The sequence below is a fragment of the Lissotriton helveticus genome, chromosome 1_1 (assembly GCF_964261635.1).
Source record: "Lissotriton helveticus chromosome 1_1, aLisHel1.1, whole genome shotgun sequence".
Taxonomy (NCBI): Eukaryota; Metazoa; Chordata; class Amphibia; order Caudata; family Salamandridae; genus Lissotriton; species Lissotriton helveticus.
In genome coordinates this window covers 20604620-20631482 of record NC_136057.1, presented here as the reverse complement: position 1 = coordinate 20631482, position 26863 = coordinate 20604620, and the positions used below count along the sequence as shown (strand labels likewise).

At 48.5% G+C, this 26863-nt stretch overlaps 1 protein-coding gene across 9 annotated transcripts in view; it reads left to right on the top strand.

The window, feature by feature from the left end:
* The window catches only part of CTNND1 (catenin delta 1), a 211505-nt gene that overhangs the window by 161379 nt on the left and 23263 nt on the right, over positions 1-26863 (top strand). For all 9 annotated transcript variants that reach the window (XM_078674043.1, XM_078674023.1, XM_078673971.1 and 6 more), the window contains 5 exons: positions 3186-3652; positions 3954-4137; positions 4637-4754; positions 5610-5760; positions 14597-14665. In XM_078674043.1, the coding sequence (XP_078530169.1) occupies positions 3186-3652; positions 3954-4137; positions 4637-4754; positions 5610-5760; positions 14597-14665 (989 nt within the window). The remainder of the gene's footprint in view (positions 1-3185; positions 3653-3953; positions 4138-4636; positions 4755-5609; positions 5761-14596; positions 14666-26863) is intronic.

Below are 26863 nucleotides of genomic sequence, written 5' to 3'. Positions count from 1 at the left end.
TGCCATTGCAGCATACTTACAGAATATACAACATCTATCTCTTTTTAGAGTACCAGTTATAAAGGCTTTCATGGAAGGACTCAAAAGAATAATCCCTCCCAGAACGCCACCTGCACCGGTGTGGAACTTAGACAATGTTCTCACACGGTTAATGGGACCTCCCTTTGAACCATTACATAAATGTGAATTGCAATTCCTAACTTGTAAAGTAGCTTTCCTAGTAGTAATTACTTCTCTCAAAAGAGTTAGTGAACTACAAGCATTCACCATTCAAGAATCCTTTCTGCAAATGCACCATAACAAAGTGGTTCTACGTACTAATCCTAAATTCCTTCCAAACGTCATTTCACCATTCCATCTAAATCAATCTGTTGAGCTGCCTGTATTTTTCTTGCAGCCACAGTCAGTCGCAGAAAGAGCTCTAGACACCTTAGATGTCAAAAGAGCATTACTGTACTACATCGAAAGAACACAAACTTTTCGTAAAACTAAACAACTTTTTGTGTCTTTTTCACCACCACATAAAAGCAACCCCATATCAAAATCTGGGATAGCGAGGTGGATTGTTAAATGTATACAAATATGTTACCACAAAGCCAAACGTACGTTAATTCCTCCAAAAGCCCATTCTACAAGGAAAATAGGGGCTTCAATTCCCCTAGATGATATATGCAAAGCAGCTACATTGCTTACACCGCACACATTCACAAAACACTATTGTGTAGATGTGCAAACTAAACAACAAGCTACTGTGGGCCAGGCTGTACTAAAAACTCTGTTTCAAACAACTGCAACAGATACGGGTAGTCGCCGCTAAAGGTGGGTACTGCTATACAATCTATGCACAGTTTGCAATCTGCAGCTCATATGCCTACTTACCAGTATGCATATGTTCTTGGCATGTAAAGCTGGCTGCCTTTATCTGTTCCAGTATTAATTTAATTAGATACAAATCACATGGACATCACTACTTCTTGTATAGCTCCGTCACTTCCCTAATGGCGAAAAACAATCTGGGGATGGAGCCGATGCCCCTACGGAGTATCATCCAAAGGAGGCGTCACCTATCCTGTGACTTCCAAAGACTTTTCTACAACAAAAACAAACTGAAAACATCCGGGCCCAACACTAGGTGGCCATCTATGCACAGTATGTAACTCTGCAGCTCTACATGCCAAGAACAGATGCATACTGGTAAGTAGCATTTTACATTCTTGACTCTTACGGGGCTGTTTTAACGCTTTGCGTTATTGATAAAGATGTCGTCTTTCTTAAGGTAATTTCCCTCTCAAGATGTACCTTTTCTCCTCTGTGTAGGTATTTCTAAACGTGACCATGAGTCGTCTAGGTGTTTGCCTCATAGCTTCTACTTTTTGCAGATAGCTTTTATTCTTCATATTGTGAGATTGTGCTAAACTTGGGTTTCGCTAGGCTTCTAGGTTTCTTTTTCATTCTTTATATCTTCAATTTTATACTCTATTGCTTGCTAATGCTGTCTCAGGCAATTTGCATCACGCTAACATTTTAGACGGCTGTTACTTTCCTACGTGGTGCAATGGCCACTGTTGCTTCCATACTAATATGTCCAAATTGACTGACTGGTTATTTTGCTTGAATTTATTTCTACTTGTTCTATTTTTCTTTTGTCTATACATAGGCAGTGGTTTATTTTTACTCCTTTGTCAGTGTATTTCTTGGAGAGATCCTAGCTGTTTTGTATTCTCCCTATTCCAATTTCCTTGGGATGTGACTGGTTCTGTGCCACAAGTTGCTATTGGCGGGTCTGGTGGCTTAGTGGTTTATGCGTCCACTGTATGGCTCTGTGTTAACCTTCTAGTCCAAGTCCATATCTTGGTGAGTGCGCTCATCCTTTCATCCTTGTGAGGTTGAGAGAATCCGTACCAATGATGTGGGTTGCAGTACACATCTGTTATTCGACAACAAGATACCCTTTGTGGTGAACGTGCGCTTTACAAGTCCATAATGGTTACATTGGCTTCCAATTTTCTTTTTATAGAGCATTAGTTATGCTTTACCATGGAGGATAACCTCTCTGTTGTAGAGTAGGTCTTGCTTGGATTAAACTCAATCTGGCCCAGAGGTATTGCACCATGGCACGTCAAACACGCTGTTAGTCTGGATATGTGCACCAATCGTTTTTATTATAGAGTAATTTGGCAAATTGTCCCACTATTGTGGGAAACTTTCTTCTCATGCTTTCAATGTCGGTCCTTTCTCGCTGCGGTCCCTTCTGCAGTGCTTATGCGTGAGGGGGCAAATAGTCTTCTGTTCATCTTGGTAGTTAACTTCTGCCAGTTGTCTTGCTAACATGGATCATTTATTCCCATGCTTTTTAACATCTTGTTACTTTATCTGTGGTTTTTCCACAGATTTTTTACATTGTAAAGCATGTTATTATTCACCTATATTATAAGGTCTGGTATTTTTCTCTGGTTCTAGACCAGTTTTGTTCTAAGTTAGAGACTTTTACTGGGCGCAGTTCACAGCCCCTCTTCCGGGGATAGTTTACTTGGGTATTTGATTGTAAAGTAAGGAATCTGCAATTGGGTGTCTCTATCAGATGAACAAGTTACTTACCTTCGGTAAAGCTTTATCTGGTATAGACCGGATCTAGCTGCAGATTGCTAACGCTTCTCTCTTTCTCCCTGCTCTGTGAACTGAGTCCTCTGTGGTCTCACTGATTTTGTTGAAAAAAAAAAAGAATAATAATCATAATCACATACTGAATTATCACTTCAGTGATTGTCCCAGGTGTTGTTTTAGCACACCGTTCAATTATAGGCAGTTTCTATATGTGGTGCCGCGTTTTGAGCGCGGAAAATCGTGCCGGAAGAAATTGATGTTGGCAAGGGGATTATATGGACTCTGTTGACGTCTCATTGCATGATGACGTCGATATGGAGGTGTGCGTCGCCCTTTCAATGCGTGGACATACTGTGAAAAGAGATTTGGGATCAAATCTCGCACCCGAGGGAAGATTCTAAAGTAAGGAATCTGCAGCGGGATCCTGTCTCTACCAGATAAAGCGTTACTGAAGGTAAATAACTTATTCAATTAGAGAAGGATATTGTGATTCCGATTGGCTGTGGGTTTAGGCGGAGGATGGCCGAGGGATGATGATGGTGTCAACAGTTGTTACTGACTTGTCCTCTTCCTTCCGCCAGGAGTTACGGTGATCCTATGGTGGATGAGATGCAGCAGGACCCCTACTACTGGCAGCAGGCGCCCCTGGCTCAGCACGAGCGTGCAGGGAGCATGGCGAGCCTGGACAGCCTGCGCAAGCCTGTCCCGACCAATTGGCGCCAGCCAGAGCTCTCAGAGGTCATTGCCATGCTCAACTTCCGATTGGATGCAGTGAAGTCTAATGCGGCTGCCTTCCTCCAGCACCTCTGTTACCAGAACGACCAAGTCAAGACGGACGTGCGCAGGCTGAAGGGCATCCCAGTGCTGGTGGGCCTCCTAGACCATCCAAAGAAGGAGGTGCATCACGGGGCTTGTGGGGCCCTCAAGAACATCTCCTATGGCAGGGACCAAGACAACAAGGTGGCCATCAAGAACTGCGATGGAGTGCCAGCACTGGTCCGGCTGCTACGCAAGGCACGGGATATGGACCTTACTGAAGTCATCACTGGTAAGGTGGGATAAAAGCGGAATGCTGGGACATTCCTTGAATTTAAGGGAGACCGAGGGCTGTACGATAGCTACGTGTGTCTGAACTATTAGGGGGGGTCATCCAAGATCAGTTTGAGAACTCTTATGAGGGCTTCGAGCTGGGGTTTTGAGGTGAGATGAACAGAAGGCTGAACACCTGGAACCCAATCCCTGCTTTAGACGAGGCAGGATATATTCCTTATTTAGAAGCTGTAAACTCCCTCCAGATTTGAGATTTAGTTCTTCCTCGCTTAATGTCTTTCCACTTTTTCTTCTTTCAGGAACGCTCTGGAACCTCTCCTCGCACGACCACATCAAGATGGAGATTGTGGATCATGCGCTGCACGCCCTGGTGGACGAGGTGCTGATCCCACACTCGGGGTGGCAGAGGGAGCCCCGCGAGGACTGCAAACCCCGGCACGTGGAGTGGGAGTCTGTGCTCACGAACACTGCAGGCTGCCTCCGGTATGGACTACACGCTTCATTGCTTTGCACCTTCACCACACACTCTCACTGAGCGGTCTGATGCCAGCTGGATGTGATTATATGTGGCTTATTGTGAAGAGCAGCCACTCTGTGGTAGGTGATGGGAAATGTATTGGCTGTTGCCAGTGTGAGCGAAGGTCTCTTGTGGCAAGTATCCCCACAGCAGAAATGTGGGAGGGTTCACGTTGGGCCCTCATCTAGGGCACGAACGACTACCCAGAATATCCCACTTGTCTGTTATATCTATAAATACAAGGGTTCCATGCACGGTCATTGCACAATGCGCACCACACACGTAGGAGCACACACGTGCACATACCATGTGTTATACCATGCGCCATACAACTCAACCGCCATATTACAAACCGACTGACCCACACCGCACACAAAATGCTTCAGAATATACACCTAACGTTCCACTCTCGAATGTGGCTATTAGTCTGCCTCCCTCTGAGATCCCTTCCTTCCTCCCCTGTAGGAACATCAGCTCGGAGCGCAGCGAGGCACGGCGGAAGCTGCGGGAGTGCGACGGGCTGGTCGATGCCCTGGTCTACATTGTGCAGTCGGAGATTGGACAGAAGGACAGTGACAGCAAGGTGAGGCCCATTGTCCAACGGGTGTAAGTTGGGTTCTGTCATGAATGGCTCTGCCTTGGACTTTTTCTGTGGCTACTCCAGGCATGTCTACACTCGAGAGTTCCCTTCTCGCTCTTCTTGAGTGTCGATGCTATTGCCTGTGCTCTGCAGAGCAACGTGCTTAGGAATCACTTGTCATACAAGGGACTGGCCTTTCTGGGAGCTGTGACTTGTCATACATGGGATTGGCCTTTCTGGGATAGGACCTGTCATACAGAGGACAGATCTTTCTGGGTCTGGGATTTGTCATACAGGGGGACTGGCCTTTCTGGGACTGGGATTTGTCATACAGGGGACTGGCCTTTATGGGACTGGCATCTGTCATACAAGGGGCTGGCCTGTCTGGGTGCTATAAAGTCATACAAGGGACTGGCCTTCCTGGGACTGGGATTTGTGCCTTTAGTTGTCGCATAACCCCCTGTGATCCACCCTTGAGTGCACGGTTGGGTCCTCTGGCACATGCCCAGCCTGGCATCTCCCGGTCGGTGCCTCTGGTGGGGTGCTGCCTGTTTCCTAGTGCACCCTCGCCCCAGGGTTTCAGCATTGGATGCTGGTGGTGGGATTTTTAGTTGTCACTGCTCACTTCTAGTTTCTGGTGCTCAGTAGATTTTGGTCTTATCTATGGGTTTGCTAAAGCAGCAGCTCTAGTGTATGGGCTGCTCTACGTCACATGCTTTGTGCGCTGTTTAGGGTTTCTGATCTCATAATCACTTGTGGGGTCGTCTGTTCATTTACCCTGGTGCGATTTGCTGGGATTATCCGATGGACACTCTGAATTCCCTTCTAAAATGTTTCCTTTCTCACCCCTTGCAACAGCTGGTGGAGAACTCTGTCTGCTTGCTTCGTAACCTCTCGTACCAGGTCCACCGTGAAATACCCTTCGCTGAAAAGTACCGGGAAGAGCCTCTGGGTACCTCCAGCTCCGGCCAGCAGAATGCCAGTTGCTTCGGGACCAAAAAAGGCAGAGGTAAGTCCCCGTCAGAAGCTCTTGTGCGTGGCCGGAGACAGTGCCTTGCGCTTCAAGGCACTGTCCATTGGCCTTGTGGACGTCCACCAGCTGCTATAATCGAGGTGTGATCTATTTTTATAAACTATCTGCAATGATTCTAGGGTGGCAGTTGGGTGAGGCTCAGTCTTAAGAGGCGACCAATTGTACAGATGAACCTCAACAACTGACTGATGTTGGGGGTCTCAGTTGCTCATAAGTGCGTCCGGGGCGGTTGTCATTTTATCGATTTACACTTTTTTTTTCAGGCATTTTAAGTCTACTTTTCAGTTATCAGTTGTGAGTGCGGATATTTATATATTACGCTAAAAACAATCAGTTTAGATGCTTTTGAATCACTTCCTGGATCCCTCTCCAACCATTAGCCCTACCTCCCCCAGAAACCTAAGAAAAAAACCATAACCACCCAAAACTCCCCTCTCCACCCCTACACTTCACCCAACCCTGAAACCCTTCACCACTATCTAATCCACCCATCCCTGACCCCTAGAAGCTGAACCCCCACCTTAAACTCCCCACCCCTACAGTTCGCCCATCCCTGTCCACACTCGGAACTCCTAAACTCTACCCATCCCTCCCCCTAAAACACCGCTCCCCTCTCCAATCCAACCATTCCTGACTCGCATATATACAAATTAGTTGTAGATCCGAAAAAATGCAACAAAGTAAAGGTAAGGCGATTTGTTTTTCAAACTCTCATGAAACAGTAGCAAACCCAGAACAGAGCCCAGTGTGGGCATCTGTTATCAGCTGTGTGATTGGTTAAGACAGTGTGGCTGGGAGGAGATTTTCACCCACTCATACACCTTTGCACAAGTTGTAATGGGCCTCGAGAGTGCATTCTCTGTCGGGCTGGTGTGCAGCATCGCATTGCTTCCGTCTGGGAGGGCGATCTTGTACGTTGAGAGCGGCGAGGGATTCTGTTATCCCGAGTCTGGATCTTGGCCAATAAGCAAGCGCCTTTGTCATTAGGCTGCACCTTTTCTGAACTCTGAGTAGAACTCCGAGGTGCCAAAAGTCTATTCTTAGATCTGTGAGTTGGCCTTTTGCACCTGTTAGGCCTCCTCTTTCAAAAAGCCAGTCTGCTTTTCATACTGCCCTTCCTCTAAGGTATGTGCAACTTCTCCGCAGCACTGGAGGCAGCACAGTAACTGTCCTATGGTGCGTATCGCAGGTGTGCGGTGCGGTGTGCACCCCAAACGCCTGTTAAAGGTGAGGCGCGGTGTCCAGAGCAGTGTGCTCTTTACGAAATGCTCCTTAACCAGGATGCACGCGGCTGAAGCAGGTCAAAAGAAGACCAGCACTGTGGATAGTCGTGCAGCGCTCCCTAGGTGAAGGGCGTGAGGCGTCCGCTGCCACCCAGTTCTGTGCCATCTTCTGCCGCAGGGGGAAGAGGCTCCTTTACCTGCTTGCATTGGGGCACGTGGCACGCTTCGGGCACCACTTTTGCTAGAGCAGCTCTTCTAGCCACACCAGTGCAAGTTCTCGTGTCTCTACATATCTTCCGCAAAGAAAACTGAGCATTATATGATGTTGACTACCTTTGCGACCTTGAAAGGCTTTGTAGTGTGTAGTACGCTACGCTGTAGCCCAAAGGTAGGGGTTAGCCCCGTGGTGACTAGTTATTGTTGGTTACTGGGTTAGTTGTGTGCTCTGGGTGAACCTCTTGACCCATTTCCTCCAGTTTCTAGTGGTGGGTGAAGTCTGTAGTGGTCAGGTGTGGATTCGGGCCAATGGATTAGTTAATAGGGCAGAGGAGGTTAGATCTTGTCAGACTTCAAGCTGAGAATCTGGGTTTCGTGCGAGGTTTATGCGAGGGGATGAATCTGTAGGTTAGAAAGATTTGAGTACTTTGTTACTCAGTGTGATTTGTAAGGAGGGGTGCCGTTGGTTAGCTGAAGCGTGGTACAGAGTCGGGCGGCAGACCTGATAGGGTAGGATCCACCCAGAGCCGGTAAGGCAGGTGGAGGGTAGTCTTCAGGAGAGGATCATTCAGACAGCGCGGCTAGAGAGAGCCCCAGCTGTAAACCAAGGTCCATTTCCAAGCAGTTTTTAGGTATATCGTGTGGGTCGGATACTGCAATGTGGGGACGTAGAAGGAAGGGTTGAAGGGTGATCTGTTACTGCATCTTTGGCTGCTCCGTTTGACTGTTGATAACATTTGAGCTTTTTCACATAGATATTGAACATTGTTGAGTTTGTCTGACTCTGTACTTGTGTATTGGTATGAGGAGAGTTATGTGGTAGGGGTAAGTCATCAAATCACATTTTAAAAACAATACTAGATTTTACACATTAAGAACTGATTGGATACCCCAAAAACAATTCTCTGGTAGTTAGGATTGGGTTCACGAAGATTTAGCTCCCTCATATATTTTCCGCAAGGAGTGGTTTTGGCAACCCTCTGAGGCGCAGTGCCATTGAGAGGTGTGGGAATGGGAAAAATAAACGTACAATAACGTCTTACTGCATTAGCCTTTCAGGTAACTTAAAACTTTCACTGCGCACAGCATCCAAATAATGCAAATGCAGTAAAAATATCCCTTTTTATAGTTTCATTAATCTAAAGGAATTGGTTGGGCGGGGTAAATCCAAGCAGTTAACACCAATTATTGTGTATTATACACCAAAAGTTCAGGCTGGATTAAAAGTTTTAATTTTTTTTTTTACAGAACTAGGTGTATTTAAAAAAATATATAAAAAAACCGAAGTGCTCAAAGTCTGAACAAACTACACAGTTCGGGGTTTCAAACCTCGGTCCAGTTATGATCCAAACTGGTTTAGAAGTTCACAAAATCCATCTCTGGTGTCACAACTCCTCACCAGACACTCAGAACCCAAAGTAACAGTTCAAAAGTTCCAAATCTCAACCCACTTTGTTACATTGGGAATCCATCCTTGGATTCTGGCTCAGTCAAAAGACACATTCCACCAAAGGTATCGCGTCTCCACACCAACACGTCGTGTTTCAGGGGAACCGCGTCCCCCTTCGTCAGGGTTTCACTGGAATGTCGGTGTAGCATGTCGGAATGCAAAAAAAGTAAACTAGCCAGTTTCTGGTTTTGCTGTTGTCACTGGCTAGATGTTACGCTGTGGCGGAGCGGATGGGACCTGTTACGCTTCTCGGACACAATTGACCCTTGCTCCACCATTGGTAGAGACAGTTCATCTTTTAGTTGCCCCCTCACTTCATGTCCCACGTATCAGAACCAGCATATCCCAAAACTCGTAGCCTCACTCACTGTAGCAAAATCTTTATTGTAAATCTCGTAGGGAGCGAGCCGTGGCTGGCACTGCTGCTGGAAACCCAACAGATCTCATAATATGGAAAAGCGATTTGAATCTGCTGCTTGGCAACATGGAGAACTTTACAAACAATATTATAAAAATACTTATTTCAAATTCAAACCTCTGTCATTGTAGTGTCTGAAATGGTTCTCTAGCAGCAAATGGAGTCGTAAAAAGAAACAAAACAAAGTGTGAAGGTGGTTCCTAGAGCTGTGTGACCCTGTAACATAATCTGCTTTTGAGCACAAGCATGAATGCAGAGAAGGGCCCCACGCCCTGCCTTCCCCAAGTCACTCCTGTGTCCCTGACCTGTCTCCAGTGCAGGGACGGGGGTGTAGGCCTAACTCAGTCCATCTTCCTGGGCAGGATAAGTCTTCAGGGAAGCTTGGGTTCGCTTGGACCAACAGATGGCAATGTCACCACAGAGAGACGATGCATGAGAAGAGTGCTAGGTTCTTTTCTGGGCTCCCACTGGTGGCTTGCAAAGATCCAGAGCCCCTTCTGAGACTCTTCACCGCCCTTGGATGGTAGCGGAGGGTAGTCCGTCCAGGGAACCCTGCACTACTCAGCTTAACATGAGGTTTGTGGATCTCTGGAGGCTCGGTACTTCCTCCAATCACATACGATGCAGTCTTCAGAGGGTCCCAGCTCATCTTAGTCTAAGCCAGCTTCCATCCTTCACTGGTCGATCTGTCCCAAGGTTCATGAGGTGCTGGAGTTGGCAGACTGGAGCCAGCTTACATTATGCCATTGGTCTGTCTATTTTGATATGCTGAGATGCTTGGGTTGGCTTTGTCTGTCTGCTTCCATCATCTTTGCTGATGGCTGGTCAGTTGTCCTTGTCCTGGAGTGCTTGAGCTAGTGGTCTATGGCCCAGCACCCGTATTCTTCGCTAGGCGATGGCCTGACTCGACGCTCACCAGATGCTGCGGTCGCTCTCTCTGTGGCCCATCTTCTGACATTCTCCACTGGATGATGGTCTTTGTGCTTGGCCAGTTCTTGGGCTGATTCGATCCCTAGCTTTGCTTTCAGACCAGTTTCCTAGAGGCTGCTCAATGGTTTCAGTTCTCTACCAGTCTTGGCCCAGTAGATGCTCCGCTTAGCTTAAAGTTCACAGTATCCTGGAAGCCTAGAGGCCTTCATCCCCCAGTACTGATGCCCCCACGCCTAGTGAGCTGCTCAGTTTAGCAGGTCTGTGGCTGCGGCTCCTGACTCTCCTCGATTGGCAGATGAACTTTTTCTTAAGGTTGTTTCTTTTTGTGCACGACTCTTGTACGTCCCATTGAACACCGGTTTGCCTGCGAGTTGGTGGTCCTGGTCTCTGGCTCCACCAGCTTCCCTCCTCTACGCTGTGGGACGAGGAACTGCTCGTGAGACCAGCCCGGGGCGAGTTTCCTGTGAGCTGCATTCTGATCTTTTATAATTGGTATTAAGCAGTGCATCGATTCTCAATTTTCTGGCTTTTGAAGGGTGGGAGGATGATTGGACCTTTCTGATATTCAAACTCTTAATAACATGCAGTTCACCGATGTGTTTAACTCACTTAGCCATCTTGCCAGCTTGATCCTGCACGTCTTGTGATGCAATGTGGAAAGTCGTGAGCTATGGTATCGTCTTATGGGAAGCTATGGCCTCGTGTGACGTCAGATGTCCCTTTGATTTTTATACAGGAAGCTTTGACTGCGCTTGTCTGATCTAATTTAGTAACTTTTTGCTTATTTTCTTGTTTTTTTCTTTCCTCTCAATGGCCTGTGACCTTTGACCTGCTGTGGCCTTTCACCATTGTTGGCTGGGCACAACCTCTCATGCTCACTGATTCTAATCGTCTACTTCTGCCCCCTGTTCCTATCGCTTTGGTGGTTCTTTTATACACCCCCTGCTGGCTTACCTCATCTTTGTTTTCTCATCTTACTTTCCTCACCCTCCTTTTCATTCTTTTCTTCTTTACTTGTTTCCCATTCCTTTCTTTGACCTTCCCCTGTTGATGCTTACTTTTTCTTATTTTGTCCATCTCTTCTCTCTGCTTCCTTTCTTTGTCCCTTTCCATTCTTTTCATCTACTTATTTTTTCAATCTCCTATCTTGATCATCTTCCTCCCCTTGTGCTCCTCTGTGATCTTCTCGATTTCTTTCACTTCATTTCTTCACCTTGCATCTTTCTTCCGTTTCCTGCTGTTTGCTCCTCTCCCACTTTCCCTCTCTTTCTTGCACACTCCGGCTGTCTCTGCTTGGGCTGCTTTTCCAGACGAGTGGTTTGCCAAAGGTGAGTGGGTCTCTGGCCTTCATTCTTGCATGCTTTGAATGAAATTCACCCTAAGTTTGTCTGTTGCCCAGTCAGGGACCCTCTAACCCCGATCTTCACCCATCTCATCCTTCGCACCATCTGTCTACTCGTTTCATAATCCCCACGTCCATGTCTCCTCCCCTCACATTGCTCCAGCCTCATGATGATCCTCAGCAAAGATTCCCTCCATCTTCTGGAAATAATAGAAAAGGGGAAATTAAAGCACTACGTTCACCCAGAGATATCGTGGTGCTCGGAGAACCTCTTGGAGCAGTAATGTCTTCACACAAAACACAACTGGCAAATAATTAAAGAACAGAAAAGTTGGGTTTCAAGTAGTTACCGTAGAGTCACGAGCGAGGTTTTGAGATGCAGAAATAAATACATTGAATCTCACCAGAGTGACTTGGATCGTCCTCTGAAGGGCGCTCGGCGAAACCTGGGAACTTTTACCAAAAAAGCTGTTTCTTATTGTAAACAGCCTTTCAGTTTCTAAAAGGAGAACCTTTGTGATGGGAATTGGGTTGTGGATCGAAAAGCACTTTATGCACCAGGCAAGACTTTAAAAATGACACTGCTTTACTGGAAGCCAATAGAACTTGGCTAATGCAAGTGCGATTGAATCGGATCTTTTCAAATTCAAAACCAGCCGGGCTGCAGCATTCGGAACGAACTGAAGCTTGTTTAGTGCCTTAGCAGCTAGGTCAAGATAAATGGCATTGTAGTGCTTAATTTTTTGAGGCAATGAAAGATGTATAATCTACTTCAGAATGCGCAGTTGGAAAAGACTGGCGTCCGCCACCATGTTGACTTGATCAGCCATGGTTAACCTACCGTTAGCTGGGATCCCCCCTCATGCTTGAAGGTGACCTAAGGGTCATAGGAACACTAAGTTAATACAATGGCCTGGGCAGACACATGCAGATTACAAGATGGTGAGGACAGCAGAGAGCTGTAGGACTCCACTCCTCAGCACTTTACTTTCTGACCAAAACGAATCCAAGGTTACTTGCAGTGACCAGTTAAGCAGACTCCAGTGGAGCCATAAAGACGCGGCGCCATTGATCCAAGCTCTTCAGGTGGCCTCGCTGCAGCTGATGATCCACAGTATTCGATGCTGTGTTGAGATCCAAATGGGATCAAGGCTGCGGGTGTGTCCTGGTCCGTGTAATATCGTAGCGTGACCAGGACTGCCGTCACCACCATCTCGGAGATGCAAAAAGAAGCTTGCAGAGGATGTAATAAGCCTAGATGCTTGACAAGCTGAGGAAGCGGATTAAATACAGAGCGCCCCAGCATTTTGCCAAATATGGCACTGACTGTTATCCACATGGAATATAAATGAGGTGTTTTCAGTAATGGAAGTGTGTGTGCTATTTTAGTTCTCCAGTTACGCTAGCTTAGGCCAAAGTGGCTTTCCTGATTTCCTTTACATGGTTGAGTTTTCAGAAGTAATTGTTCAAGCAGTTGTAGCTGGAGATGCACACCAGTGCTGGGGGCTCCTTTACTGCTTTTAGCTCACAAGACTCCACTTGGGATATTTCTTTCACACTGCGTGCCTTGTTTGGTTTATCCAAAGCCTGTGGGGTTGTCCTCCATAGGTGACCTCCATATGCCAGGGGAAGCCTTATTAATGTGCAGAGGAAACACTGCTTTGGCTTCCCTGCCCGTTGGAACTGGTCTCCTGCATCGTTGTATTTTCCTTCATGGCCGGGCTGCCTTGTGCACTGCTTCGTTTCGTGTTGGTGGACGTAACCGCCCACTGGAGATGAAAGAGCTCTAGACTGAGCAACAATCAGTCCATCTTTGAAAGAGCGGACTGTTCTGTCTAGCTGTTGGGCCAACCTATCCATGACACTGACCGTTCAGTCACAGTATGAAAACCATAACCAGATCTGTATATCTGATATTTGTGTATTCCATAATTCTAAGTCTAGTACAATGGAGAATTAATCTAGAACCAGGAATTCTTCTTTGAATATAGAGTGCTTTGAAAGCAGTCTTATTCCAGAATAGGTTCTGTTCTTACCTGCAGGACAGGCCGACTGTCCAGGGCTGTGGCTATTGTAGGTTTCTGTGCTGTCCACTTGCCTTCCAGACGCACTATGAGGAAAAAAATGAGTTTAAGTATTTAGAAGCTGGTGGTACCTCTGGGTCAGCATCTTTAACCGCCAAGTCCTCCAGAGAAAGTAAGACGCCATTTCAAACACGTCTCTTCTCCCAGTTTGACCCACCCCATCCTGATCCTGTACCCCAAGCAAGCCACTGATTGGTCAGGCACCCTTTGTCCCACATCTCAGTCCAGGATGTTGCATGCCTCCACTGCATCCAGAGGCTCCGTCTCAAAGCCAGTATTGAGGTGACGCTGCAACGCCGACAATAAGAACTTCTTGTCCTGGTGATGCAGGAAGACGCGGCTGAGAACGTAAAGGCTCTGAGCTGGCTCTGGCCCAGAGTAATCCAGACTCGCCCCAAACCACCCTACGGCCGCCAGGACATCTGGCAATGGGAAACTGCAACCCTACTTTCATTCCAACAGCCACCTCTGCATCTGGATGTGCAACAGGTGCCCCTAGAGGTGTAACTCAGATCGCCCCCGGCAGCAGGTTATTCAATTACCAGAGTTTTGTAATTGCCCGGCAGCCATAACGCTCTTCTCTGATGTAACTGCTGATTTCTCGTATTGTGAATACCCCCAGGAGATTTCGTTCAGCATTGCTCCTCCCCGCTGGTAGGTGGTGTCATGCGGCTCTGTGTTTTCACCCTGCTCCGCCCTGGAAGTGACACTGGGGCTGCACGATGCCACCCATGGTTAGCTAGAGTATACACCAGAAACTCTCACCAAAAGTAAGTAACTTGTTCATCTTGTGCACACGAGAGAACCAGACACAAATAGTGGAGGTAATGCTGGTTAGATGGGAACAGTGAGGTTGTTTTCCTAAGTCATCCATGTCCCCCAGTCATCTGTCTGATGCATTAACAGCAGCCACCACCCCTGGCATTCAGAAGACTAACATTGTGAGCTGGGGTGGGTTCAGGAGCCCTGGGGTGGGTAAAGGAGCCCTGGGGTGGGTAAAGGAGCCCTGGGGTGCAGGGTCTGAGGGGTAGAGCACTCCATGGAGCTTGTGAAGAAGCGGTGAGGGCTGTGCAAAGGGAAGAGAGCTCTGCGGAGCGTGAGTGGCTGCAGCACTGCAGAGGGTCTCTGATGCTTTGTTCTATCTTTCAGGCAGCAAACCTGCTGAGGATCCAGCAGCCGACGTGGTGGACTTCCCCAAGAGAACTTCACCCGCAAGAGGTAATTGAGCTCCAGAAGTCGTGTCCATCAACACTGTTCTATCCTCTGTTCTTGCGTGTCTTACTGACTTGCAATCTTTCCTTCTGCCTCACTACTTGTGTAATGTAAACTCACCAGAGTCCATATAGAACGGGGTGTTTGAAGTGAGGGAACAGTTGCCGGGTGGAGGTGGAAAGCGAGGAGTACCTACGTGTGCTTCTAAGGCAGCTCCTTGGTTTCTCTTGTACTAAATGAGTATTAACTACATCTCACAGCGTCTGCAGCTCCAACTCTGCATGCACTGGAACCGCTACTCAACTGGCATCAATCAATCAGGCATATTTGTAAAGCGCGCTACTCACCCGCTAGGGTCTCAAGGCACTGGGAGGGGAGGGATCCGCTACTGTTCGAATAGCCAGGTCTTGAGTTGTTTCCTGAAGGAGAGATGGTCCTGGGTCAGTCGTAGATATGTATGTATGTATTGCGACTTATATAGCGCACGTATCACCCGAAGGCATCAAGGTGCTTGCCTTGGGAACCCGTCCTGGCTTTTCCCTGTGAGATAACCCCTACTGGGTATCCCCAGGGTGAAAGCCAGGCATCCCGCAGCGGGTGGTCTACCGTAGTGGAGATTAAGCAACTATTGCCCAGAGTTGCAGCGTGGGACCCCATGATTAGAATAGGCACCGAGGCGAGAATTATCGAGTCCGTGGACATTTTTGGGCTCAGGACCCTGCCGCGTCGGGAATTGAACCCTGGTCCCGGGCCAGACCTCTGCATCAGGGTCTGCCGCTCTAATCAGTGAGCCACACTCCTCCACTGGGACGCCCACGGGTAGCCATGCGCTTTATTTATTTTTATTTGCATGTTTGTAAAGCGCTGTGAATAAACTCCCGTAGGGGTATCTCCGCGCTGATAACGACCGGTAGGAACTGACAATAGAAACAATGAAATTAAAAGTGCAGTAAGAAGCTCCTATGAGCCAACAGATGCGAATTAAAATGAGTTAAACAGGAAGGTTTTTAAGTATTTCCTAAATTGAAGATGGTTATGGCATTGTCTCAATGAGAGCGGGAGTGAATTCCAAAGACTGGGGCCTACTACGGACCAAGCCCTGCCACCTAGCCTCGATTTGGTTATCTTTGGAACACTCAGTAGCAGCTGGTCACTGGATCTAAGGGCCCGGGTAGGGACATAAGGGACAAATTTCCTGGCAAGATACTCTGGTCCCAATTGATTGAGGCCCTTATGAATAATACAGCAGGTCTTAAACTTCACTCGTAAGCGTATTGGTAGCCAGTGAAGTTTATGAAGTAATGGTTTTGAAGGGGATCTGGGGGGTGCATTTAGCACCAACCTAGCTGCTGTATTTTGCACCACCTGTAGGCGGTCCAAAACCTCCTCATTTGCACCTGCCAAAAGACCGTTACAATAATCAAGGCGACTTATAATCAGCGCCTGAACTAAGGTCTTCCTATAAGAGTCAGGGAGAAAAGGAAAGATTTTACGAAGGAGACCAATCACATGAAAGCAAGATCCTACAGTAGTATTAACATTTTGCTTCATGGACAGCTCCGGCTCCAATCTGACTCCTAAGTTCTTGATTATTGCTTTTGGCTCAGGAACTGGGCCCAAATCAGGAGGCCACCAGTCGGGGGACCATTGAACCCTGACTTCCCCGAAAAGCATCACCTCTGTCTTTCCAACATTACATTGAAGAAAGTTGGACGACATCCACCTTGCAACTGCCTTCATCCCATCGGAGAATGATTGAATAGTTTCCGGGGTAAGATGTTTGAAGGGGAAGAGCAGCTGCGTATTGTCAGCGTAGGACACTGGGTGGAAGCCAAAAGCTCTAGTAACATCTGCCAAGGGAGCCACATAGGTATTAAATAAAGTCGGGCTCAAGCAAGAGCCCTGCGGGACTCCCTTGTTAATGCTAACCTCTTCCGACCTAAACTCACCCATGGTGACAGACTGGGTGCGGTGGGAGAGGAAGCTCTTGATCCAGTCCAGGGCCCTACCGCCGATACCACTCAGACAGGCGTTCGATCAGGATGGTATGAGAGATCGTATCGAACGCTGCCGATAAATCTAGCAGCACCAGGACAACAGAGTAACCCCTGTCCTGGTACAGCCGCTGTATATAAATCCTCTTCCATTCTATTCCATGAACCCAAGCAGCACTGACCGGATGGAGCTAATAGTGAAGCTGGAGAGAAGGGCTCCCTCTGTCCCCGTTGTGTCCTCTGGGAGGGGTGTGGCACAGCGGCCAGGGTGGCTGACTCCAGAGCATGGGGCTCACAGTTCGATTCCTGGCGGCAGCTCAGCCCAGCACCCCCTGGCTCCGGGTAATAGCTCGCTTAATCTCCCTGCCAACCCCCAGTTCCTTGAGACCCTTGGGGGTGATTAGTTCACACTTTACAAATACTGGGCTATTATGATATCCCATGCCTTTGTTCCTACTTCTACTGGCATGTGGTGACCAGAATTGTGCTAGTCGTTTTAAAAAAAATTTATTTCCTCATAGTTCAATGTGCAATATATATTTTCACATTCTGCTTTTATGGTTTATTAACGTGACTGTGATTCAGCCTGTTTTATACTAAGAGGCTTGCAGCAGTCTACGCGGGGGCATAGCTTCTCTGCCTCGCTGCCATCGCTATTTCAGCCTCCGAGACCTTGATTTTAAGGGTTCGGTTCTACCGTGCCCGGACTAGGTCTCTGCTCCAACACATTGAGTTTGTTCTGCTGGGGTGAAAACCTGACCGGGGCCAATATCCCAAAAATTGAGTTTTCTGAACCGAGGACTGTGTGGGAAAATTCTTTGCATTATATGCATGTTCGAGGCATGTGGGCTGCTAAATTCATATCTTAGCATTAGATCGCCGCCTAGTGTTGGGTCCGGATGATCGCACATTGTTGTCCTGGAAGAGTCTTCGAAGTATCCTGAGATAGGTGGCTCCTCCCCTGCACTACAGTGCGCATGGGCATCGGCTCCATCCCCAGATTGTTTTTTCCGCCATTGGGTTCGGATGTGGTCTCGACGTCTTTCTGTCGAAACCGAGAAAAACTAACTTTTAGCGGCCAAAAGGCCTCGCTTTTTTTTGCGTCGGTATTGTCTGCGCACGGTCTCGAGTCTTCCGTCTCTTGGAGCCGGAATAAGCGGAGTTTTCTTTCGCTCTTCGGACTTTGAGGCCTTCTCATCGCGACACGACTGCAAAACTTTTCTGAACATGGAGCGGAGCCCGTTTAAGTACTGCCCGCTCTGTGGGTCCAAGTACCCACACATCGATCTACACCCCGTCTGTAACAAATGCCTTTCGCCTGACCACGACGACGGCAAGTGCAAAGCCTGTGCACAGTTCCGGTCTAAGAAGACTCTCAAGCTTCGGCGCGCGGTGCGCATGGAAGCTAGACAAGCGGCCCCGGATCCGGAAAACATCTTCGGCGACCAAGATGAAGAGGACCAGGGTCATCATCTTCAAATCTCCCCACCCGAGGCGGAGGTCGAGGCGGATCCGGTAGACGACGACTGAGTCGTGGGTCAAGGCCTTGAATACATCGACGAGGTAGGAGACGACGAAGAGATTTATGGGGCCGCGGCGGATAGCTCAGGGGACGAGCTCTGCCCCGAAGGTTTCGAGGATACCGACCGGGTCACGGGATCGCCTGTAGGCCTTACCCAAGACCCAATGCCGCAAGCCACAGCCCCGCCTTCTGGCCCGGCCACGGACTTACTTGCTGAGCAGACTGTATCGAAACCGAAACCGAAAGCATCGGGATCGACTACATCTAAGATGGCCGACCCGAAAACGAAACCGAAACTTAAGGACTCGAGTGTCCCTAAGATGGCTGCCGTGCCGGCGAAAACGACTGTACCCGCTACTCCATCGACTCCGTCGACCTCTGGTCCGCAGAAGTCGAAGAAGTCCGTCGATTCCGCTGCTGCACAATCAAAATCGGCGCCAGAGGAGGGGTCCTCTAAGAAAGATGGTCGGCACGGGTCGACAGCGGCGCCGCCGTCCAAGCACGCCAAAGCCGGCTCCACGGAGGCTACGCAGGCGCACGGATCGAAGACTGGCACGTCTGCGCACCGGTCCCAGGACTCGGGGTCGGTGACAGCGGGATCCGCGTCGAAAGCGCACAAGGCCCACAAAGACGTCGGATCCGAGGGAAAGGTCAAACCATCCTCGTCGGCGCCAAAACCCACTGGGAGTGAGACGTCCCTCATCGCCGAATCACTACAGAGAATCAGGGAGAAGGCCTCTGCTCCGTCGGCTCCGATATCGTCGCCGCAGGCGCAAAAGGACAATCCAGCAAAGCCTTCTGGCAAACTTCTCTTTATTTTGCCGCCAAAGGAGGCGCCGAAAGCCTTTTCCACCAAATCGGCACCGAAGAAGACGGTTTCTTCAACAGCTGGCCCACTTCCACGTCGGGTACTCGAATCAGAGGATGATTCAGAGCATTTCATCGACGCTGACACAGGCAAATTGACCCTCTATAAGAGAAAAATCACTTCAGAGTCAGTGGACTCGTATGTCATCCCACTGAAAAAGAAAAGGGTGCCCCTTGACGCTTCAGGCCTCGTGGGACCAATCCAGCCTCCTCCGAGACGGACCCCTACTCCCTCACCAGAACACTCTGCGGGTGAGGGGGTATGATGAGGACGAGCAATACAATTTCCCTATCAATGAACCAGATGCACAACCGGATTCATATGATGACACTGGTGACCAGGGCACCCAAAGTGTGGGGCAGGACCCGCAGCTTTTTAATGCACGTGCATCCCCAACTGAGGATTCAGCAGGTTTTCATGCGCTAATTGAGAGGGCAGCAGCCAATCATGATGTGGACATGCATGCTGACCCGATAGAGGAAGACTTCCTTTTCGACACATTTTCAGTCTCTGAAAGGACAGTCAAGACGCTGCCTATGCTTAAAGGAGTCCTCAAGCATGCTGGGGATATATTTAAGGAGATCGAGTGCAGGAACGAGGCAGAAGCCAACAAACAGCTCTAAACCGAACATATCCAGTTCAGGAGTAGACCAACGACTATATATGCCCGTTCTAAGTACGTTTTAAAAACATTTGAGGTACACGACAAGTGGGCAATCGCCTGACAAACAAAAAACCAAGGAACCCCATCAAAAGGAGCTCCTTTTACAGGAGAGAGTTTTCTTTTAATTAACAGAAGGCTCCAACAACTATATCTGTAGTACCAATAAGTGAAACTTCAAGTAGACCCCATCTTGGAACGTTTCCTACACGGTCCCGAGGATACGGTATATCCATCCGTTCCCTGAAACCCCAGAAACAAGAAGTCCTGAGGAAGGTGCCACGATATCAAGTGTTAAGCACCGAAACGCGTCGACGCACTGTTTGGTCTAAAAGAATCCAGTTAGGGCCAGATAAAGCTTTAGATGGGTACCAAATCTTTCCACTAAAGCTTTAGAGTAACCAAATTGTCTATGGCCATTGGATCTAGTGAAATATAGTGGCAGAGATATCAAGTGGGCCACTTACACATGAGGGGTTTGTTGTGACTATGTTTAGTCTGTTGTTTATTGTGAACATATTTTGATTGCTTTTCCATTTATTGCGTACCGTAATATTATGTTTATGTAACACTGTTGAATAATTATTTTTATCCCTCCAAGATACTTAATCGTGGATTTTAATTGTTTTGGAAGAATTGTATGATTTTATCTTGTCGTTATTGTTTATTTATATGCAATTTGAATAAATCTAGATTGTAAACAAGACTATTTCTTTGTGGAAACCTATTTTTATGTTTGTCCGAATACCTATGGCATACTGTGACCTCTCTTTTTTCAACAAGAAAGGCCTTTTGTGATTAGTAGACTATTCGACTCCAGGGATTTCCCCTTTGACTAGATATATTTAAGGAGCCTACCAGAGCACGAGTGGTCAATCCACGCATTGAAAAGAAGTACAGACCTGCACCTGCAGACCCCGCATACATTCGGGGACAGTTGCCACTGGACTCTCTTGTGGTCGCCAATGCCAGGAAACGTGCCAACTCCCAGACGACGGGTGAAGCTCCTCCCCCGGATAAGGAGTCCAAAGTGCTAGAGGCAGGGGGCAAAAGAGTAGCTGCACAGGCCGCAAACTTTTGGCGCATTGCCAATACACAAGCACTCTTAGCACGTTACGATAGGGCGCATTACGACACCCTAGAACAGGTTATACAACACCTGCCTCCAAAGTTCCAAGAAGGCACCAAACTGCTTATTGAGGAAGGGAAGCTGATCTCAAACGCAGCCATCAAGTGTGCACTTGACGCCGCAGACACAGCTGCTAGAGCTATCAACACTAGCGTTATGCTGAGACGACAGGCGTGGCTCCGCATCTCGGGGTTTAAACCAGATATTCAGACAACCATTCTTAATCAGCCAGTCAATCCTGATAGTCTGTTTGGTCCAGATGTTGACACCACCCTAGAAAAAATAAAAAAAGACAAACTGCTAAGTCCATGGGGGCCCTACAGTCACAACAGTTTCGTGGCAGCAATTTTCGTCGCTCAGGTGTACGTGGAGTCACCAGAGGACAAATGGGTCAACAATCTCAGTTCTCAAAAGGTGGAGCACAATCCTCGTTCACAAAACAGAACAAGGGAGGTTACAGGAATAACAGCAACAGAGGTCGCGGCAGAGGAAACAGCTCCCGCTCCTCTACCCCAAGCAAACAGTGACTCTCTGTCGCTGCCCCCCGACCACTTAACACCTGTCGGGGGGAGACTGCAGCAATTCCTGCCCGTCTGGAGAAACATCACCACAGACAGGTGGGTGCGACAACTAGTCCAGTATGGTTATTGCCTAGAGTTGAAATCCACTCCACCCAACATCCCGCCAAGGCAAAGGCCTATGTCCGCAGAGCACTTGCACTTATTGCAGCAGGAAGTAGTGGTGATGCTGCAAAAAGGCGCAATCGAGCTCGTGCCGGTGGGAGAGGAAGGCACAGGGGTGTATTCCCTGTACTTCCTTATTCCGAAGAAGGACGGATCTCTCAGACCCATTCTAGATCTACGTCCCCTCAACCTGTACATACTATCAGAACACTTCCATATGCTTACACTGCAACAAATTCTTCCCTTGTTAAACCAAGGGGACTTCTTAGCAACCTTAGATCTCAAGGATGCTTATTTCCACATTCCGCTACACCCGTCCCACAGGAAATACCTCAGATTCACTATCCAAGGCAAGCATTATCAGTTCAAGGTCCTACCCTTCGGAGTGACCACAGCCCCAAGAGTGTTTACCAAGTGTCTGGCGACAGTAGCAGCGCACCTCAGGAGGCAGAACATTCATGTCTACCCCTACCTAGACGACTGGCTCGTTCAGGCCAAGTCGGAACAACAGTGCGCCGCGGACATGTCAACTACCATTCACCTCCTTCACGATCTGGGCTTCTCGTTGAACTACCCAAAGTCGCATCTTCAGCCGGCACATGTCCGGCAGTTTCTAGGTGCGACGATCAATACCCTGACGGCCATGGCTCAGCCCAACCAAGTCAGGATAGACAGCATGCAATCTCTAATCCAAAGGTTCAGACCACAACACTCACTTCCAGCGAGAGTGTTCATGCAGTTGATTGGCATGATGGCCTCCTGCATCTTCATAGTCCCTCACGCACGGTTGCATATGCGTCCGCTCCAGGAATGCTTAGCAAATCAGTGGACACAGGCTCAGGGACAATTGACAGACCTAGTGTTGGTTACCAGTCGGGCATACGACTCTCTGCATTGGTGGACTCCACACAACCTTTGCAAGGGCCGACTGTTCCAGGAGCCAGTGCCACAAATTATCCTGACAACGGACGCATCTCTCCAGGGATGGGGAGCTCATCTGCTTACTTACACAGTGCAGGGACTATGGACGACGCAGCAACAGAAGATGCACATCAACTATCTGGAACTGATGGCAATCTTCATGGCGCTCAAGTCCTTCATTGTACATCTGTGCAACAAGGTAGTGTTAGTCCGGACGGACAACATGACCGCGATGTACTACATTCAAAAACAGGGGGGCACCCACTCGCCACAGCTGTCTCATCTGGCTCAGGGCATGTGGAAGTGGGCCATTCAGAGGAACATTTTCCTCATGGCGGAACACCTCCCGGGCAAGGACAATCAGATGGCGGATCTGCTCAGCAGATACAGCCATCAAATGCACGAGTGGGAGTTACACCCATCTGTACTCCACCCGTACTTCCAGCAGTGGGGTCATCCGGAGATAGACCTGTTTGCCACAAAAGAAAACGCAAAATGCCAACACTTTGCCGCCAGGTTCCCTCACCCACAGTCGCAGGGCAATGCGATATGGATGAACTGGTCAGGCAAATTTGCGTACGCTTTTCCACCAGCCCCTCTCATACCGCTGGTCGCGAGAAAGCCAAGGCAGCACGCGATGACTCTCATCCTAGTTGCTCCAACGTGGGCGCGCCAAGCATGGTACACCACGTTCCTCGAACTCTCAGTGGTGCCGCATCAAAGACTGCGCCTCACGCCCAGTCTTTTGACGCAGAACCATGGAGAAATTCAGCATCCAGATCCGCAACAGCTCAACCTGGCAATCTGGCTCCTGAAGTCCTAGAGTTTGGCTACCTTAACCTACCTCCGGAATGCATGGACATCAAGGAGGCTAGGAAGCCAACTACCAGAGCATGCTATGCTGCGAAATGGAAGCGTTTTGTCATTTACTGTACAGCCAATGACATCAACCCGCTAGATGCATCTATCCCTAACATCATTTGCTATCTGTTGCATCTTTACAAGTGCAATCTAGCGTACACTTCCATTCGGATACCTCTATCCGCCATTGCGGCTTATCTTCAGAACAGGCAGCATCTCTCTGTCTTCAGGGTGCCTGCCATTAAGGCCTTCCTTGAAGGTCTGAAGCGAGTCATTCCCCCAAGAACACCACCAGCTCCGGTGTGGAACCTCAATGTGGTCCTCACCAGACTAATGGGACCACCTTTTGAGCCACTGCACTCGTGTGCACTCCAGTTCCTAACGTGGAAAGTAGCTTTCCTAATCGCTATCACGTCGCTACGGCGTGTTAGTGAGCTGCAAGCGCTCACAATCCAAGAGCCATTCATTCAGATTCATCCGAATAGGGTAGTGCTGCGTACTAACCCCAAATTCCTTCCGAAGGTGGTGTCACAGTTTCATCTCAACCAAACTATTGACTTACCGGCATTCTTCCAAAACCCACAAACGGTGGCGGAAAGAATGCTCCATACGTTAGACGTACGGAGGGCGTTGATGTACTACATGGACAGGACACAACCCTTTAGAAAGACAAAACAACTTTTTGTTGCCTTCGCACCACAACACAAAGGCAACCCTATTTCCAAAGCAGGAATAGCCAGGTGGATTGTTAAGTGCATCCAAATATGTTATCAAAAGGCCAAGCGCACTTTAACGATACCCCCAAGGGCGCACTCCACACGCAAACTGGGGGCATCCATGGCTTTCCTAGGGAACATTCCTTTAGAGGATATTTGCAGAGCAGCCACGTGGGTTACACCACATACCTTTACAAAACACTACTGTGTTGACGTACATTCCAAGCAGCAAGCTGCTGTAGGACAGGCTGTTCTCAAGACACTCTTTCAGGTTTCTGCAGCTGGCACGGGCAACCGCCGCTAATGGGGGGACTGCTATGTATTCTATGCTAAGATATGAATTTAGCAGCCCACATGCCTCGAACTGAATATGCTACTTACCAGTATGCATCTGTTCTTGGCATGTAGGGCTGCTAACATTCATATCGCCCGCCCTCCTCCCCGGTGCCTGTCGCAGCTGCAGATATACTATTGTATTCACTTATTAGCATGGACATCCTTTACACTTTTCACTCCATCTTCTGCCACAATGGCGAAAAACAATCTGGGGATGGAGCCGATGCCCATGCGCACTGTAGTCCAGGGGAGGAGCCACCTATCTCAGGATACTTCGAAGACTCTTCCAGGACAACAATGTGCGATCATCCGGACCCAACACTAGGCGGCGATCTAATGCTAAGATATGAATGTTAGCAGCCCTACATGCCAAGAACAGATGCATACTGGTAAGTAGCATATTCATTATTGTACTGTAGCACTTCCTCACCTTTGGAGGCTGCTAAGATGGTATTCACCCCTTAAATGGCTTATTTACTGTATTAACTTTGGACATTTCCCACACAAGGAGTCTGAATAGGAAGGGCTTGGTTTTCAAAGCTGGTCTTTCTTGCGAGCCAGGGCCATCTGCCCTGAAGAGCGCTCTGCGTTGTAAGGTGACACGACCACTGCTCCATGCCTGTCCTGTTGGTTCTCCTGTTATACAGTGCTGCGCTTAATTGAACCAGTTAAAAGTGCCTGTAGTTTGTGCAGAAAACACATTACTGTTGTCTTAAATGCTGAACATTGCCTTTTCCTGGCCGCTCTTGACTGGACTGAAAAGGTTCCCACTCCCAGAGCCATCCGCCTTGATGTTCTTCTGGAGGAGCAGTCCATCCGCGAGCCTACTGTTCCCAAATAGACGCAGTGGCACAGGATGGAAAGGCCAACTTTATTAGTCCCTGTAGTCTATTTTGTGAGTTCTCCCGCCCTTCTGCTGTGGTTTACTGCTAGTGATCAGCTTGGGTCGCGCTGGGCTTCGTTAAGACCATGGCTTTCGATGGAGAGAAGACCAGGTGCTTCATAGCAACATTCAGGTCATCTTCCTTGTTTATAGTCATTTATTCCACTTATCGGTGAAAGGTCTGGTGTTCTTCCACAACACAATAGGACTATCTGCTGAATCACTTCCCATTCAACACGGGCACTTGATCGTTGCAGCTTGAGACTGGACGTGCCCATCTGGTGGCTTCCAGAATGAGTGTGGCTCAATGGTTAGAGCGGCAGACCCTGATGCAGAGGTCTAGCCCGGGACCAGGGTTCAATTCCCCGCCTCGGCGGGTCTTGAGCTAAAAAATTCCACGGACCTGATAATTCTCGCCTCGGTGCCTATTCCAATCATGGGTCCCACTCTGCAACTCTGGGCAATAGCTTGCTTAATCTCCAACGGCCCCCACAATGCTAAGGATGCCTGGCCTCCACCTTGGGGGTGCCCAGGAGTGGACACCTCACAGGGAAAGCCAGGATGGGTTCCACAGCGGTATTCGTACAAGCGCCTTGAGACCCTTGCGGGTGAGTAGTGTGCTATACAAGTATCAATTTCATTTTTTACATTTTACCACAGTCTCTAGCATGTGTTTTGGAAACTCGTGCGCCTACATTGTTGACCTCTCCAGGAGGCACCATTTTGGGTGGCTCCTGGCTTGCTTTGGGCATCTTTCCATTGAACTGGATCACCTCCCTATTTTGGTCACTAAGCATCCTTGACTGACAGCCCGACCGGTCTCCTTTTTTGGGCAGAGACTGCCTGCACTGATCGCCCTCTTGTGGGACCCTCTCTCTCATTGCACTAACAAAGAGCCCGCCAACACTTCTAACAAATGCTATATTTTAAGAACTTGCTTCCTGAAACTGGCTTGCAGCGGTGTCCATCATATGTTGCAGCGCTAATGGGTCGTAGAAGGTTCTCACTAGATTGCAAAATGCAATCAAGTTTGATGGTCAGATTCTGGAGAGCGGGAACAGGTCTTCAACCTTCCATCTTGGACACGAGCCTCCTCAGTGGAAGAAACAGTGGATGTTGGAATTTTGCGGCACTCTTCGAACCATAACCGATCTTTGACCATCAAAACCAGATCTTTTGCAGACCGTCTATAATCTGATACCTTTGCTGATTATTTTCCTCTGATAAAATGCGTTCATTCTAGGAAAGATCCAGCATCATTTAAAATCTGCAACGGGTGCTCTTATCAGTTATGTTGACTTCAGTTACTTTCTAGATTTTTGCACCCGACGTGAATGCAAGTGGTCTGCTAGGACTGATCCTCGCGCTCCGTTGTACTGGCTCTTCCCCGACATCTGTTTCCGTTCCCTGTGATGCCCGTTGCTGGATTTGCTCTTTTTTAAAGAAACCCACTGGTTTGGAATAGTGGGGTGGGGGCGGGTCGTGTGTGTCCTTATGTAATGTGCCCCTTCTTTTGCCCCTCTCCTATTCTTCCACCCAGTCTGGTCACATTTTCCCTCATAACATAGACTCCTACCCCAGGTTTGTCAGCCCCTATGAATTCTTGCTCCCGCTTGATCGCCTGGTCACC